Genomic DNA, 17,531 nt, shown 5'->3' with positions numbered 1-17,531 from the left:
TGTAATTGATCCATCTTGGACTAAGTTATTTAATTTTACTTTTTCTTTCCTTTGCAGTAGGGCTGTATTTTTAATCACTGGGGGATGTTGAATGACAGGAGCATCCTGTTTCTGTGGAACAGAAGTAATTCTAAACAAATATAGCTGTACCAGCCTATATACTTTTTATTTAGCAGGCCTAGAATTTCATTTCCTCACAATCTACCAATGGCACTATATGCACTCTGGTGACCCAAATATTGTAAATAGGACAGGAACAGCTATTCAGAATCTTGTTTTATTAAAACACAGCTTTTAGATTACTTTCATTCATTTTCTTGTAATATGAGTACACCTTTCCATGTACTTTTCTCCTAAATGATACAGCGAACTCTTAAATAGCTGAATGAAAACTTCGTAAATGTTTTGCAGCTTTCATTGAGCTCTGTTTTCAACAAATTGTTCTGCACTTGGAAACACTGACAAACTGCATTCATAATCTGTGTCATTGGGAGGTATCATTATTTAATATCTTTCCTTAAACAATAAGTTGTGCCTTGACAGGGTACACATTAACAGACCTTAGTGCATATCCTATGATAAAAGGGCTTGAAATATTGAATGCTGTGGGCATTGCCTGGGTGGATTATTACAATTAAAAGTGGCTCATGTAAAGTGTGTAATTTGATTAAGTTGCTTTACTTAGATAAACTGAGTGTGTTAAATGTTTAGGTGTTAACAGTCAGCAATTTTGTGTGTAGCGATGTTTCCAGGATTTGGTAACTGGTGGTGGCATACATTAGTTGCTTATAGCAAATAATCAAGTGCTGTTTCATTAGCCAATTAGTTTTTATGATTTTTTCCATCCATTTCATCAATAGTAAAATAAGAACATTGTAACATGCACTTACTCTTTAAGAATATATGACTCCACCCATTTTATCTATTATATTATCTAAGTTTAGTAACTTTCCATTCTAATATTTGTAGGAGTTTCTTGCTGATAGTATTTTACTACTAGACCCTGGTTGGCAGTAGAAGTTATGTGTTTTTACAGTCTTAACATGTCAGTGGTTTCCCATTAGCGTTAGCAATATATAGTCTAACTATATAAATTGACAGGAATGGAAGGAAATGTAACTGGCCTTTTAGGCAACTGCATGAAATTCATACAAGAGCAATGTTTGGTATTTACAACTGAGTTTTAGGTTTAAGACACCTTAGGATACCTTATTTAACAGGGTGCCTGAATCAAGTTTGTAAGATGGGCTGCAGAGTGAAAATATTAGACTTTTAGTTTTTTTTTTTATTTGTGCTTGTGTTTCTTGAGTAAATGCAGTGGTCAGGGATCATTTGCAGGTGCAAGTAAATTCTTTCAAAGTGAGTGGCATCTGCGATCAGACTTAAATATGCTTTGTACAGTAGACTGAAGGAAGTTGAAACAGCTAATTTTGAGTATATTTTGGTTTGAATTTTGTTTAGTGTAAGAGTGATATATGTCATCAGTTTGCTCTGTGGCCGAGTATGTGTGTGTGTGTGTGTGTGTGTGTGTGTGTGTGTGTGTGTGTGTGTGTGTGTGTGTGTGTGTGTGTGTGTGTGTGTGTGTGTGTCTGTGTTTGATGTGACAGAGAGATAGAGTAGGGAGAAAGTTTCATGGGAGTATGTTGAAGGGTCAGTGGCTGATTTGGCAAAGTATGAGTCACAAAATCTGTTTTCAGAAATGAATCATCACAGAGAACTTGAATCACAGGAAATAAAACTTTCTCTTAGGCGCTATGACCTTGGGGTAAATTAAGTCACAGAGTATAAACCTCCTGCATTTATTGTAAAGGTTAATGCTTTCCCCACTGCCAAGAAAGTTTTTCAGAACACAGACTGGCAAAAGAGGTTCAATAAACCATATCTTCCTGAACTACAGTTTGGCCATCTGTAGAAAAGCCCAAATTCAGCAATAGAAACACTACATGTGACACATTAATATGTATAAAGTACTGTTCTAACAAGTTAATATAATATAGTACACCATCTTCACAATATATTGATAAGTAAATATGCAGATTATCTAGAAGGCATTTGGTGATTTATGCCTCACTGACAAGGCATTCTCTGATTCAGCCCTGATGAATATGCAACACATTTTGCAAAACAAACAGCCCTTGAATTACTCAATCTAATGATCTAAACCTTGTCTGTGACATAAACAAAACATGTTGGAAGGATGGGTGTGCGTCTCAGTGATTACCCCTTCTGTGGAACAGATTACTCATGTATGTGAAGTAGAGCTCTTCCCAAAGCCTATTCAGATGGAGTTTGGACCAGTGGTTGGGAAATTCCAAATTTATCACTGGGTTGTCACCTGTGTCCCTTATGGATAGTGACAGCATGTAGATGCCCTGAGGAAAAGGCATATGTCACAGACATTGTAGTCCTTAGGCTTTGATAATTGGAAAACTGGGACAGGAATAGTTAGGCATAAAAAGGTTGAAGTGCCATTAGCCTAGTAAACAAAGCAGAATAAAATCCATATTTGGCTGACAGTAACAATCTCTGAAGGTTGCTGAAAGCACAAACACCCTTTTATCATATGAAAACCAGGGCGCTAAAAAGCTCTCTTACATAATGAATTGATTCATACCTGTCATGTGCCACTGTTTCCAGTCAGGAGCTATACTATTTGCTTAGGGATGCTTTGTGGCTACATATTTATAGTTATCACTTGACATGCTTCATTTGCATTCATTTAGCTGACATCACCACATTTCTGTGTGTTATGATTCCTACTTACGTGCCTTTAATGTTTTTGTAATTATTGTGTGGTTCTATACATTACTTATGCATCTCATGCTATCGTTGTTACTCATACCTCTCAGATTCACAGTGCAAAACATCTGGACAAAGCCATAAATAATGGGGGAGGACAAAGGATCAAAAACTGGGACCGTTTTTAAATATTGTTCTTACAAAGTTAGAAAGGTGTTGCATTAGCATGTATTTTCTGAAAACTAGAAAGTCTGAATCTCAAATGTCATTATTTTCTAACTTCACTCCTCAAACATTTGTCAATGATTTGCCAGAAAACTAAACTTGTATGAGAAACAGACCAAAAATAACAGTAAAAATCTGGACATTCTGTAAAAATCTGTACAGTTAAGAGGTATGCTGCTATTATTTGCAAGTGAAGACCTACTAATGCAACCTCCTGTTGACAAACAGATTATAGTCACAAAATTTAGTCATTAGGAAAGTGCATTAATCTGAGGTGTATACCTGGGGTGACATTAGTGGAAGTGTGAACATGTAATGCTAACCTGGCAATATTCAGGGTTCAAATGCAAAAGTACAGTGTTAGTAAAACAAAATAAAGAGAGGATAAATAGGAAGCATAATGTAATGTCTTACTTGACATGCCCAGAAACATAAAAGTAGCTTTGGAAATGCACAGACAGTTAAGGATTATTGGAAGGGTATAACAGTCAAAAGTGCATAATTATTTCAGTCCCATTAACTCAAAGAGTAAAACAGAGACCTGAAAGTTGAAATGGTCTGCCTGTAGAGAAACACATCTTGGGAGAATGATGGAAAGGAATGGAGAGAAAGAGGGAAAAATACTAGTGATAAATATAGTGGGGATCAGCAGTATGCTTAATGGCAGTCAGTGCTGGGGGTGTGGGAGGAGGAAGGGAGAAATGACTTCTGGAATGCAAACTGCGAATATGGTGTGGAGCGTAAAAAACAGCAAATGTTCATTCAACACTTTGGGTGCTAACCAGGACCAGAAAAAAATAAACAGCCATACAGATAAAATGAGGTACACCAGGATAATCCAAGTACAGCCAGGTTTTATTGAGACTGGGTGCTTTTGTCTTCACACAACCTAAATCAACCAGACTTCATCAGAATTCATTAAAAACAACACTAAATGTTCTTTTTAAAGCATTTCAAATGAACACATGGCAGGTGAACCTTCTTTCTTAAAGGCAAATGATTTCCTTAGTGTTACGTTGTGGCCACCCAAGCCAGATTCTTAATCACTAGTCTGGAAGGATATGTAACTGACAATAGGCACAATGAAAACAAGTTCAATTTCTGTAAGAGCACTGGATGTCTTTAAAACCTCATAGTCAGAGATGCAGTACTACATTATGAAAAAGAAAGTCTAAGGATTTAAAGAAACCTCAGAAATGGCAATGTCATGGATATTAAGGCAGGATTAAGGCTGAAGCTCAAACTGGCTTACCGATACCTATCTTCTCAACTAAAATGTTCTGAGAATGGGATTATTCATACCAGTTGTGGACAAAGATCACACTTTGGAACATAGATTACACTGCTAATGATGTCAAACTGTATTCTCCATCAATTCTCCTTATAACTCCCTTAAATTCCTACCCTTTAGAACTACCCAGGGAGGATTGGGGGGTACCACCCCCTCTTACAAATAAAGCTTACAGAAAATGCAGCTTACCAATACAGATGTTATGATATGTAATGTGAACTTACGTCAGGCAATCTTTTTCAGTGTGGGAGCTAGGTGTATATAAAATAATGGTCATCTGTTTGTCTTGCAATAACAATGATAATTAAAAAATGACAATTAAATCCTTTCTATTAATATTTCTGTTAAGGTGTGTGTGACTAATTTAATATAACTTCTGATGTATTTTGTGAGCTTCTTAAATACATTGTTCTGACAGGATTTATAGTATTTTATTTATTAATTTATTTACACTTTGACCAGTTTAGTCTCACTACTCCAATGGCCTCTTTCAAGGGAGACCTGAGGTGGTATTCATACTGACTTGGGGAAATTTAGCCAGGAAATCTGAGAACTGCCCTACTCTTTTCATTAGGGGCTGTGGGATTACATCCACATGAGTTTCCAGCAGTTCATTCAGATAAACAATTAATCTCAATGATCTGATAACTGAATCCACACACCTTAGATGTACAAGGTTCTTTCGTAGCACATTGTATCCATCCACAGCCCCCTTTTTCCATTTTTACACAGGTGTTTGGGGTGTCACATCAAAAGTGGTCATCATCTGGAGCGGATGTTCACACTGCCATATTGTTAGCCTTGCTGCAGCTGTTTTTCCAGACCACACAAACACACAGGCAACTTAAAGTGCCCAGTCCAGCTATTGTATGTCTTTGGAATGTGGGAAGAAACTGGAGCACCTGGAAAAAATGTATGCAAACAGAGAGGGATGCACAATCTGCAAAGAAGGTACCCCATATGAGAATCAAATCAGAGAACCTCTTGCTGTGAGGCAATGGCACTGACCACTGCACCAGTGTGTTGCCACACTTTCATAGTACATTAGTGTAAGTAAAACAGATGTGGTTTTAACCGCATTAGGAGTTATCTTTATTTTAATTTTATTTGTTATTGTTTATATCATTTGGCAACTGGGTAAACTGGTGGATTTTTACTGACCTTTTTTCATTCATAACCCAATAATACAAATTAAGGTATGCTACCTGTATGCACAGGCAAGAAAAGTTTCCTTTTGTTTATTTTTAATTTTTTTATTAAAAATGTAGAGATACATAACATTATGCAGTAATATTCATCAACTGGGTCTTACACAGTGAGTCTTTAACTCAATTTGAAAGTAGTGTCTAGTGTTAAGGTCTATTATTTTTCAGCTGAGATTATGATGTCCAAAACATAAAAAAAGGAAATGTAATAGGGTGTTTAGAGAAATCTGAGTTTCTAAGTGATATAAATGAATGTTCCTTTATGTTTTTAGGAAATTCCAGTTGGAGGTTTAGACAAGTGGTTCAAGCTGGAGCCGAGATCGAGTTCTTCTCGTGTGCAGGGAGACTGTCACATTATCCTTAACCTCATCACTACACAGGTTCCAGATGCTGGCTTTTTGCTGCAGTCATAGCTATAAAGAAATAATGAGCTACTTCTGTCGTGTGCTGTTATCATTACCACATTCAAATTATTACTTGCATATCCAGATGTTCACTTCTTAAAATATTTGTGCATGTTTTATATTTTTTAACAAAGAACTGTTATGACAGTGTGTTTTAGGAGTTATGACATATTGAGCATACTTTTGAAACAACAGATTATTTATCAGTGTCAGTAACACTTTTTAATGCACAAAACAGTGATTCATAGTTTCTACTGCAGCTATATTTTTGATAGTTTTTATTTGGATGATTAATAAGAACTACTAAATGTGCAAGAGCTGTAAACAGTTGATTCAGGTGACATAGTCCAAAGTGTTATACCTTTTCCTATGCATCTGGCTTGGGTTCATGATGAATTTCCTCATATCAGAAATGTCAGTCACAGGAAAGCATACAGAAGGACTCTGTTTCTCCCCCAAACTCATCTTTCTGGAAATTACATTACCTTTGCAGTCCAGTGATTCTGATCAGGGTCTAAAGGTAGTTCTGACAAGGTTAAAGAGACATATCAGGAAGGCACTTCAAAAAGATGTCACCTATAGGTTCCTAGACTCATATGTATTTACTAAGTTTATGACATATTGGTAATCGAGAAGCTTAGCTACAACATAAGGTTCATAGGTAAGCTTGCAGGCCATTTTCAGCCTATCCCATTTGGCTATAGATTGGTCTTACCCATCCCATGGCTGTTAATGATATATTATCCCTAATGAGAATAACTAGGTTCATATCATAAATAATTTGAGGGGGACCCATCCATGGGATAAAGCATTTAGGAGCTACCTTTGTCCATTAGTAATACTCTGGGCAGTCCTGGGGTAAATTTCCTGTTTTCCATCCATAGATCAAAGTTGCACTTGAAAATGGATAGGGATGAGTTTTGTTTTGTGTGGATGAGGAGTCTGTTCCAGAGCACGGTGTCCTCTGCAAGATATATCTGTCCCTACAAACCATTCTGTTGATGTTGCAGAAGAGGTTTATATCCACAGACTAAGTATTTCTGATGCCATTTGACTTGCTGATGTGCGGTAAGTCTATCAGTAATGGGATACCTTGTATGCCAGACACAGGTCACCTCTTAGCGGTCTATAGGATACCAAGTATAGTGACAGGGCTTTGAGTAGGTCCATGTAGGTCATGTTGTTTAGACCTTGTATCCTTTTAGTAAAGTATCTCTGTGTGCTATCCATTTGTTGCATGTGTCTGAACAGATCATGACAAAGTGGGCATTATATTTGATGATAAGCCTAATGAGGGCTGAGAAAAAGGAGACAATAGCATCCCTAGATATAGGCACAATCCCTTTGTTTATAATCTGAGCAATATAAAAAAAATTATTACAACAATAGACACACGCTGGTTAAAAATTAGGTATTATTATTCTTCTTCTCTCAGCTGTTCCTGTTAGGGGTCACCACAGCGGATCATCTGTTTACATTTCTTCCTGTCCTCTGCATCTTGTTCTGTCACACCAGCCACCTGCATGTCCTCTCTCACCACATCTGTAAACCTTATCTTAGGCCTTCCTCTTTTCCTCTTATCTGGCAGCTTCATCCTTAACATGCTTTTCCCAATATACCCTGCATCCCCCCTCAGCACATGTCCAAACCAACACAATCTCACCTCTCTGGCTTTGTCTCCAAACCTTCCAACCTGAGCTGACCCTCTAATATACTGATTCCTAATCCGCTTCATCCTCATCACACCCAATGCAAATCTTAACATCTTTAACTCTGCCACCCCCATCCCTGACACCTGTCTTTTCATCAGTGCCACCGTCTCCAACCCATATAGCATAGCTGGTCTCACTACCCTCTTGTAGACCTTCCCTTTCACTCTTATTGGTACCTGTCTGTCACAAATCACTCCTGACATTCTCCTCCACCCATTCCACCCTACCTGTACTCTCTTCTTCACCTCTCTTCCACACTCACCATTACTCTGAACTGTTGATCCCAAGTATTTAAACTCACCCACCTTTGCCAGCTCTACTCCCTGCATCCTCACCATTCCTCTGTCCTCCCTCACATTCACATGCATATATTCTGTCTTAGTCCTGCTCATCATCATTTCTCTCCTCTCTAAAGCATATCTCCAACTCTACAGGGTCTCCTCAACCTGTTCCCTACTCTCACTACAGATCACAATGTCATCTTCAAACATCATAGTCCATAGGGACTCCTGTCTGATCTTGTCTGTCAACCTGTCCATCACAATTGCAAATAATAAAGGGCTCAGAGCTGATCCTTCATGTAATCCCACCTCCACCATGAATGCATCCATCAGTCCTACCACAGACCTCACCACTGTCACACAGCCTTTGTACATATCCTGTACCAGTCTTGCATACTTCTCTGCCACTCCCGACATCCTCATACAATACCACAACTGTTCTCTAGGAACCCTGTCATATGCTTTCACTAAGTCTACAAAGACACAATGCAACTCCTTCTGACCCTCTCTATATTCTTCATCAACACCCTCAGAGCAAACATCGCATCTGTAGTGCTCTTTCCCAGGATGAAACCATACTGCTGCTCATTAATCATCATATCCCTTCTTAACCTAGCTGCCAGTTTCCACTTTCCCATAACTTCATGCTGTGACTGATCAATTTGTAGTTACTACAGCTCTGCACATCACCCTTATTCTTAAAAATCAGTACAAAACACTTCTTCTCCACTCCTGAGACATCCTCTCACTTTCCAAGACTTCATTAAACAATCTGGATAAACTCCACTGCCATTTCTCCTAAACACCTCCTTGCTTCCACAGGTATGTCATCTGGACCAACAGCCTTTCCATTCATCATCTTCTTTATCCTCTTTTTCATTCATTGGTCAAATATTAGGTCACTGTCCACATAAGTTCCAAAATCTGAACAACTGGGTTAATTCTTAGGGGTGTATTGTCGGTTTGGTAGTTCCCAGGGATTTGATGGATTCCCAAATTATACAGTAATACATTTTTTACCATTTAGTTTTTATCCATGATTTTGGCACAAGTTATTTATTTGAGACAAACCTTCCTGCAGGATGGCTAAGTAATTTTGGTATTCAATGACTCCTTCTAGCTTGTAGTCATCTGCAAACTTAGTAAGCCAGAGCCCATTGTTATTGGCTTTCACTTCAGAAAAGGATACCAAATAAGAGAGATCCTGGCACAGAACCCTTGGTGACTCCACTGGTGACTAGTCTCTTTGTGTCCCCTATTTTGATCATTTGCATCCTACCTGTGAGTGAGTTGGCAATCCACTGGGTGACACAGGAGTTTATTTGCAGCTTATTTTGCTTTTCCACTATGCCTGGATGGGATAATGTGTCAAAAGCTTTTGCCAGGTCAAGGTATGCTGTGTGTACCATTTTGCCTTCATCCATTGCTTTGGTGAATTTTGCAAAAAAAAAAAAAATCCACCAGTTTGAATAGACATGACCTGCCCTTGATGAATCCATACTGAGATGGTTCCAGTGTTTGTAGGTTCACTATGTCCTGATCAATTAATTCCATGATAGGTCTTTCCATGGCTTTGTATATGAGGCTGGTCAGCTGTATGGTTCTATAATTGCCTGGTCTGTCATAGGTCCTCCCTTATGCAGGGGAATGACTGTACCTGTTCTTCATTCACTTGGTGCAAAACCTGTATGAAGGCTGAGATAGAACAGTGTTATTAGGGGTGTGGCTGAATCCTGTTTCATACTGTTTAAGATGAAGCCAGGGATACTGGAGGACCCATCAAGCCATTAGTTTTAGCTTTTGACAGCACTTTTAGGACTTAGTCTTGTGTGATAGTTGGAGGTGAGCCAGTTTCAGGTATATCTAGAGGGACAGATGGATGGAGGAGAGGGGTAAAATTAGAACTAAATTTATTGAACAGTAGGTACACTATATCTTCAGCCTCAGTGTAGATAACATAATTCATAATCAGCTCCTCACATTGCTGTATTGTACTTTTGAGGTTATGAACATAACAAAAAAGCCTTGTGATTGTCTTTGGCTTGTGTAGTTACTTTAGCCTCAAACTTGGCTTTGGTAGATTTTATTAAGCTCCTGAGTTCTTCGTTTAACTCAGCGACTAGGGCTCTAACATTCTGGGAATTCTCTGTTGTAAAGCTTGTTGATATTATGGTTTCACACTGTGGGTTTGTTTCTATGGTTTACCCTGCACTTGTTCCTATAGGGTACAGCTGCATCTATGCAGCTGTTTGCATGCTGGTATAGTGTGATGGTGTACACTTCTGTGTATTCAGTTGAGTTAACTGGGTTTTCTGGTGATTTCAAGCTTGCCAATGTATCATTTAGGATTAGGCAGTTTGTCATAAAGAAACTTGTAAAGGTCACCTCGGTGGAAGGGATTCCTGGTTTCAAGTTTATTGCAAAGGAGACTGTTTTATGGTCATACTTAACAAGTGATAAAGACAAGCCACGGATGGTGCAAGATGCTCCCATATTAGTAAGAACAAGATCCAATTTGCTATTCCCACTGGTGGGTACTCTTGTTCCAGGTTGTTTGTATTGAAAACAATTCAAGAATCTCTGTGCTTGTGCACTGACGGTGATATGCATTTCTCAGTCTCTAGCAGAATAGTTTAGCTCACCTAGGAAAATGGTATTCGGCTTAATACTGATTGATTCTAGTTCTTCTAGATAGGTGTTGTGACTTTCTTTTGTCATAGAAGGAGTTCTATAGCTAGCTAGCTAATATATAGTATGGGGCTTTTCTGATGATTATTTGGACATGAAGACGCTCTAATGCATTATACTGCTTTACCAGCCTTGATGTGAGTCTCTCCTGGGTAAATCAGTACACCTCCATATTTTTCCCCTGCTGTGCAGTCAATGGTCTAAACATATGGAAGGTGTTATTGCCCTGCACAGCTGGAGTACTTTCCATCTTATAGGGACTAACATTTTTGTTTAGGCTCCTAGCATTGATCAGAGATACCATCATATTTTCCTTTGCTTGATTCGTTATGTTGGAAGGTTTATCGGGTTGGCATTGCCCAAAAAAGGCACTATGAGGGTGGACAATGTCTTTGTCAATAATCAAAACCATGGAGGGGACAGATGCAGCCCATCCCTGGAGAAGAAATGTGATCTGTTGATCATATACTCCCAGGCTGACAAATATTGCACCCTCTTTGAATGACACCAAAACTAAACCAGTTGTTGAAGTCAATAATTTTTTGCTCATATTGCAGCATCATCCTTGAATACATTCGAATACTGCTCAATGCTGGCCTTGTACCTGCCTTAGACACATAGTCTAAGAGCTTTATCATGCCTCTCTTCATATAATCCAGGGAGGTGCACTCCAAGTCATTGACACTGGTATGAACTGTCACAGTGCCATACTGGTACTTATTGTTCAAGGACTTGAGTGCATGTGTGATTTTGTGGAACCTGGCAGCAAACAAGTAAGTAGCCATCAGTCTTTTCATGTTCAGCCTGGTAAGAGGTATATCTGTATGTCTTACAATGGAATCACCTAGAACAAGAATGTTTGCTTGGGTTGATACTTGTCTTATGGGCTCAGAATCTATGACTTTGGGACTGCATGTGCTATGTTCATTAGGTTCATAGGTTCATAGATTAGTACTAGGCTAATTGCCCTTGTGAGCCATTTTAAGCCTAGCCAATTATTCCTTGTGAGACTCAAACCGTGCACCTTGTGTTTGTAAGGCAAACACATTAACCATTAGGCCACCCTCCCAACAACCCAGGTAAGAATCAAACCCTGTACCCTGAGTTCATAAGGCAAACACCTTAACCATTATGACAACCCCCAACCTAGTAGGCTTAATACGCTGAATGTGCTTTGTGTCTGTATTGTGTTTTGGAGGTCTTTGAGGTTTAGGCAAGTTAATCTTTAGACCTTCAGCATATGATGGATTATATGTATTGTGATGGCTTTAGACAGGTGTGATGTGTGGTGTACTCCTGACGATTTTATTGTCTAAATTTACCGTGTGAGATTTGTGCCTCTAAACACACTGTGTTATCCTGTTTGAGTAATTGATGATCATTAGACAGCATGAGACAATTCTTACTGTATTTCAAGACACCCATCTCAATAAGGCTGGCTACAGAAGTTGTGGGGAAGTGCTTTTCCATGATACCAACAGGAATGACTCCAGGGCCCAGGGGTAACTATAGCTACATGGAGTTTGTTTTTTTTTTTAGAATGATGTTTGGGTGGACTTGCTACTGAGCATTTACATTTCAATATAAAACAACGAGCCTGGAAACCTTCTGCCAATAGCAAGAACCAGTAAACTAAATATAGTAAAAAAAAAGGATTAAAAAACTCACTAATTTGATACTAAAATATGTGCAAGAAGTATCAGTACACTTAGTATTAGGCAATTTTATCAAAGATCTTTTAGCCTTGTCAGTAGTTTAAGCAAATGATACTTATTTGCTAATTGTCAACAATCAATAAACAGGCAGAGACTGAGAATTATGTTGTCATTACCATAAGGAGTAGCAACAGTAGTTATAGTGGGTTTAAGAACAAAACTACAACACAATGGGTGGGAGGGAAAAACAAGCAGACCCGTAGTTCTGAGTTGAGTTGCCTGGAACTGCCCCAATGCAAAGACACATAGTGAACTAGCTTGACATACACTCAGTACACAATAATGAAACCAGGGCTTAACAACAACAGTTAGACCATTTAAAAGCAAAATATGCAGTGCTGCTATGTACTAGAATCATTAATACAGGCTTAAACTGACTTTAGCTAAAGCAGATACAAACAGTTAAAATGAATTTAAAATCAAGCCAAGAAATGAAAACGCATATCTTTTGTGGTCTAGAAGAACTATTATCATATACTATATACTGTACTACATATACTAATTTCTCTTGTCTGCAAAATCATTACCTCATACTCCATGTATAAATCCTATCATCTAGGCTAGCTTTTAACAATATGCTTTGTTTAATGTGCAAAGGAAGCTTACTCCATAAACAAGGAATAATTTGGGCTATAAACCTGTCACAACAGCATGTATTTCTGGGTCTATATCACATCAGCAAATGCTAAAAATAGCGAATGCTGATATATCGAACTTCAAAGTCTGAAAGCTGAAAACAGCAAAGGAATGGATCAGAGAATTTTTTCCCAGGGAAAAATTTCACTGGGCCGTTCTCCGGGCTTTGCTGTTTTCTCCACTGTGGTGCGATCTTGGAGTTGGTATATTTAAGTTGGGGTTAAGTTTGACTGTATACTCTTTTTTTTTTTTTTTGATCAGCGAATTTTTTTCCCTGGGAAAAAATTCGCTGATCCATTCATTCACTGCTTTCAGCTTTCGCACTTTGAAGTTCGATATATGAGCGTTCACTATTTTTAGCATTTGCTGATGTAATATAGACCCTGTATTTCTGATTCTGTGATGGAGGTTAATGTCTCTGTAGCAGGTATTGGATAGCCTATTAGTTTTGTGAAGCTGGAGGAGCTCCAAAAGCCCAGGGTCTCTTATTGTGCAATAAGCCTAATAAAGGTCATCAATCAGAAGTCTACATGAAATTTAATATCGTTACAGGGCTTTTAGTGATCAGGCCAGCTTATGATGCCTTAATCTTAAATGCTGTTCTTGGTTAGAAATTATTGGAGTCGGGGGGGAGGGGCTTGGCCAGGATGTTGACAGCACAGTTTTGTAGCTCTGCTACTCTATTTCTATTTTTGACAGGAAATTTTATTTTTATAATATCCTAAACCAATTTTTTAACCAAATCAGTTACCTGATACTACATAGAAGGATATTATCTAAAAAAATGTCTAAATATTTGAATTTCTTTTCCCGTCAAATTATTCATTTGAAAGGTCTGTACCAGTAGCTGTGAGATGAGTCATTAAAAAACTATCTATCAGGACTTGCCTTTAAAGAAAGGACTCCAATCTGTTCTAACTTAAAATAACTTTTTTTTTTGAAATGGACAGAACAGATAACAAACTTGACAGCTTTAAAGAAAAATGTACCAAACACATGGGACAGATACATGAGATTTTAAAATAATAGAAAACTCAGATATCTGGAATGGAAGATGCCCTTAATGGGGAGTGCTGCAGAATCCTGAAAGCCCAAAATCCTGAGACCAAACTCTTGAAAGTTCAAAATACTAAAAACTCAAAATGCTGAAAACACACAGGATACCAACACTTACTATATTCCAGCACAATTACCTACAGAAACATATTACCCTTCAACTATACACAGGGGGGCAAGCCCACCTGCACCCCCCATGTGGGGGGGCTGCACTCCCACACTGCCTGCTACTTAAATATATCAAATCCGAGATTGCACTTCACTACACTAAGTGCAATCTCAGAGTTGATATATTTAAGTAGCAGGGGGTGTGGAGGGCGCAGCCCCCCACATGGGGGTACAGGGGGCTTTTCCCCCTGCTTATACTTGGAGAATATGGTTTGTGTTTTATTTGTTTATGTATGTACTTGTGCTGGAATATAGTAAGTGTTGGTATCCTGTGTGTTTTCAGTATTTTGAGCTTTCAGTATTTTGAGTTTTCAGTATTTTGAACTTTCGAGATTTTGGTCTCAGGATTTTGGTCTTCAGGATTTGGGGCTTTCAGGATTCTGTAGCGGTCCCCCTTAATGACATAGAAGGAAGAGTATCTGAAGATGAGAACAAAAATGAATTTCTACTCCAAAAGAATACCTTATTGCTAAACAAAATTGATGACTTGGAGAACAGATCCAAGAGAAATAACATTCGTGTTTTTGGACTGCTTGAAAAAAATAGAAGCAGAAAATATGGTCAGCTTTACTGCCTGGCTTCCTAAGAGTCTGAATTTATCTGAAGCTATGTCGTATGGTTTAGAAAGAGCACACAGGTCTCTAGTTTCTACTTCAAAAACTAACTCTTCACCTAGATCAGTTATTGTTAAGTTCTTCTCATTTCAAGATAAGGTCCTATTAAACTGGATGAAAAACTAAAGATTTGATAATGACTATTCCATTGCTGTGATGACCAAAAGGAAAAGTGTTTTGCCTCTTATAAAAGAACTCCAGTTTAAGGTGTATTTGCTCTTTCCTGCAAGGCTCAAAATATTCCTTCTGGATGAAATTAGCCACTTGGAAGACCCAGACTCTGCACTGTCATTTTTAAAAGCAATAAAAAAATTCTAGACCAGACTGAAGATATGGACTGAAACAGTAGTACTTTGAAGAGACAAGCAGAAGTAAATACCTGGAAATCCAATGAGAAGAATAAGAAACTAAAGGACAAATGACTCTTAACTTTAGTATAACATTGATGTTAACTGTTTTAATAACAACAACATTTTTTTTTCCATGGCAACATTTACCAATTCAGTTAATGGAGATACAGATGAAAGGAAGGAAACAAGGATTCACTTCTCTATAAAGTAAATAAATGCCACTTTTTCTTTTTCTAAATGTATTGCTAAGCTAATATTCTATATTTTATTTTCTATATTAAACATATACCTTAGCTTAATTAGTATTAAGAAATTAAATCTTGAACTAATAATAAGCTTTCTTTACATATATATCCTGGTTTCCTTTCTTCATATATGTGCCACATAAATCCTAAAGTGATATCTCATGATAATATGACATAATAGCAAGTTGCTCACAATATGTTAAATAAGTGTGTGGTGAATGGAGTGAATGTTTATGGTATTTTTAACTTTTAACTCTTAATTCACATGTCATGGTTGATTGGAACATGTGAGTTATTGTATGTATGAGATTTGGATGTACTTTCTCTAAGAGATATCGGACTGTTATGCTGTTTGTGAGTGCTTCTTTACTAATATAGTGATAAAATGGTGGGTGTATGCAGTGTGTATGAAGCAGTTTTTGTTTTTTTTCCCTATTTTTCTTTTTTTCATATATAGTTTTATCTGTGATGTTTGGTGCTGGTTTATTCATTGGGGAGGAGTTAGGAGTGGAGAAATATAGTAGTGAAGACAATTTCTGTTTATTAACACTGGGGTTTCACTTTGAAACCTGTCAGTTACGCTTTTTCCCCTCCCCTGATAGGATAGATATACAAAAAAAAAAGGAAGAGCGAGAGTGTGTACCGTATAGTTATAACAAAAATAAAATGATAACATAAAATGTTACAGTATAGGGTTTTAAATAGCAGGGAGCAGGTTGGTTTTAACCACTTATACAGCCTTGTTTCTCAGTGTAACATGAATGAAAGTTTTTTACTGACGGTGATATTTCCTCTGACAGAGCAGGTTCTAATAGAATGTTTCTTTCCCACCCTTTTGTCTGGGGAGAAAAATCATACAGAGTTCTTGTGTGTGTGTGTGTGTGTGTGTGTGTGTGTGTGTGTGTGTGTGTGTGTGTGTGTGTGTGTGTGTGTGTGTGTGTGTGTGAGATACTGGATAAAATGTTGTTTTATGCTTGATATTAGCACATAAATTCAATGCCAAATAGTAACTTGTTAATTAACTTGTACTCTAATTTTACCTCAGAATTACTATTTTAACACTTATAAAACCTGTATTTCTCTCTTTAAGTATTATAATACATTTTATAGTACTGTGGCACCATGCACAATATAGAATTAATTTCTTCAATTCAACTTTTATCCTCAGATTTTATATTATTCAAATTACATTCTGTTCTATTAATTTAAAGAAGGGAGGATGATTTTGTTTACATCTGTTGATGTCAGCCCCTGGCTTGGTTAATTTGTTCTGCATATGTGGGCAATAGATATGTGTATGTTTATGACAATGGTTGTGGTGATGATCTGTGTTGGTTTCTGTGTGGATGTGCTTTTTGAGCAGGAAGTGAGGAGGTCAAATACTTGGCAATATTAGAAGCTCATGCTCTGAAAGTTAATTAAAAGTCTGGCACATAGTAAAGGAGGGACTGATATTTATTTATTTATTTATTTATTTATTTAACATTTATTGACAAGGAAAGTTTGACTAGGACAGAGCCTATTTTCAGCAGAGGCCGGGAGAGAAACACTCCAAATGCATGTGTTTGGAATGTGGGAAGAAACCGGAGTACCCAGAAGAATCTCACGCAAATACAGGGAGGGAATGCAGACTCCACACAGAAGGCACACCAGCTGAGAATCTAACTGGAGAACCTCTTGCTGTGAGGCAACAATGTTAACCACTGCACCACCCTAATATGAAAGTAATAGCATGTCTTCCACAAAGTCAGACAAAATTACACAATCATTTTGATAAGCTGGGAATTTATGTGTCTCTTAAAAAGGCTATAGTGGGTATATTTGCCAACCCTATGCTATCCCTCAGTCCAAATATAATTCTGGGAACATATTAGTTATTTTAGACATCACGGTTACTCTTTTATGATTTTATGTCTCATAGTATGTTCTAGTGAATATAATATCCTATTTATAGAAAAGACACGTTTTGAAAGATAATTGTATATGCTAGTCCTCACAAACAGACAAAGATTTTTTTTTAGAGAGGTTTATTTGTTCTTTGAAATATCATATGTGTTTACCATAATATCCAAACATGTACAGTCTGGTAGTCAGAACTGAGTTTAAATAATTAACTAGTTAGTCACATTGTCAGTAATGTATAATAGCATATTAGTAATATAGCATGATTGTTATAAACAGTGTTATATGCATTCTTTTTTA

At 37.5% G+C, this 17,531-nt stretch overlaps 1 protein-coding gene across 2 annotated transcripts in view; it reads left to right on the top strand.

Moving 5' to 3' along the window:
• Positions 1-17,531, top strand: part of BAIAP3 (BAI1 associated protein 3) — a 2,552,914-nt gene that overhangs the window by 1,867,739 nt on the left and 667,644 nt on the right. For both annotated transcript variants that reach the window (XM_044089547.1, XM_044089546.1), the window contains exon 12: positions 5,733-5,840. In XM_044089547.1, coding sequence (XP_043945482.1) covers positions 5,733-5,840 — 108 coding nt within the window. The remainder of the gene's footprint in view (positions 1-5,732; positions 5,841-17,531) is intronic.

The sequence above is a fragment of the Protopterus annectens genome, chromosome 12.part0, assembly GCF_019279795.1.
Source record: "Protopterus annectens isolate FY-2018-M chromosome 12.part0, PAN1.0, whole genome shotgun sequence".
Taxonomy (NCBI): domain Eukaryota; kingdom Metazoa; phylum Chordata; order Ceratodontiformes; family Protopteridae; genus Protopterus; species Protopterus annectens.
This window is presented reverse-complemented; position numbering and strand designations above follow the sequence as displayed.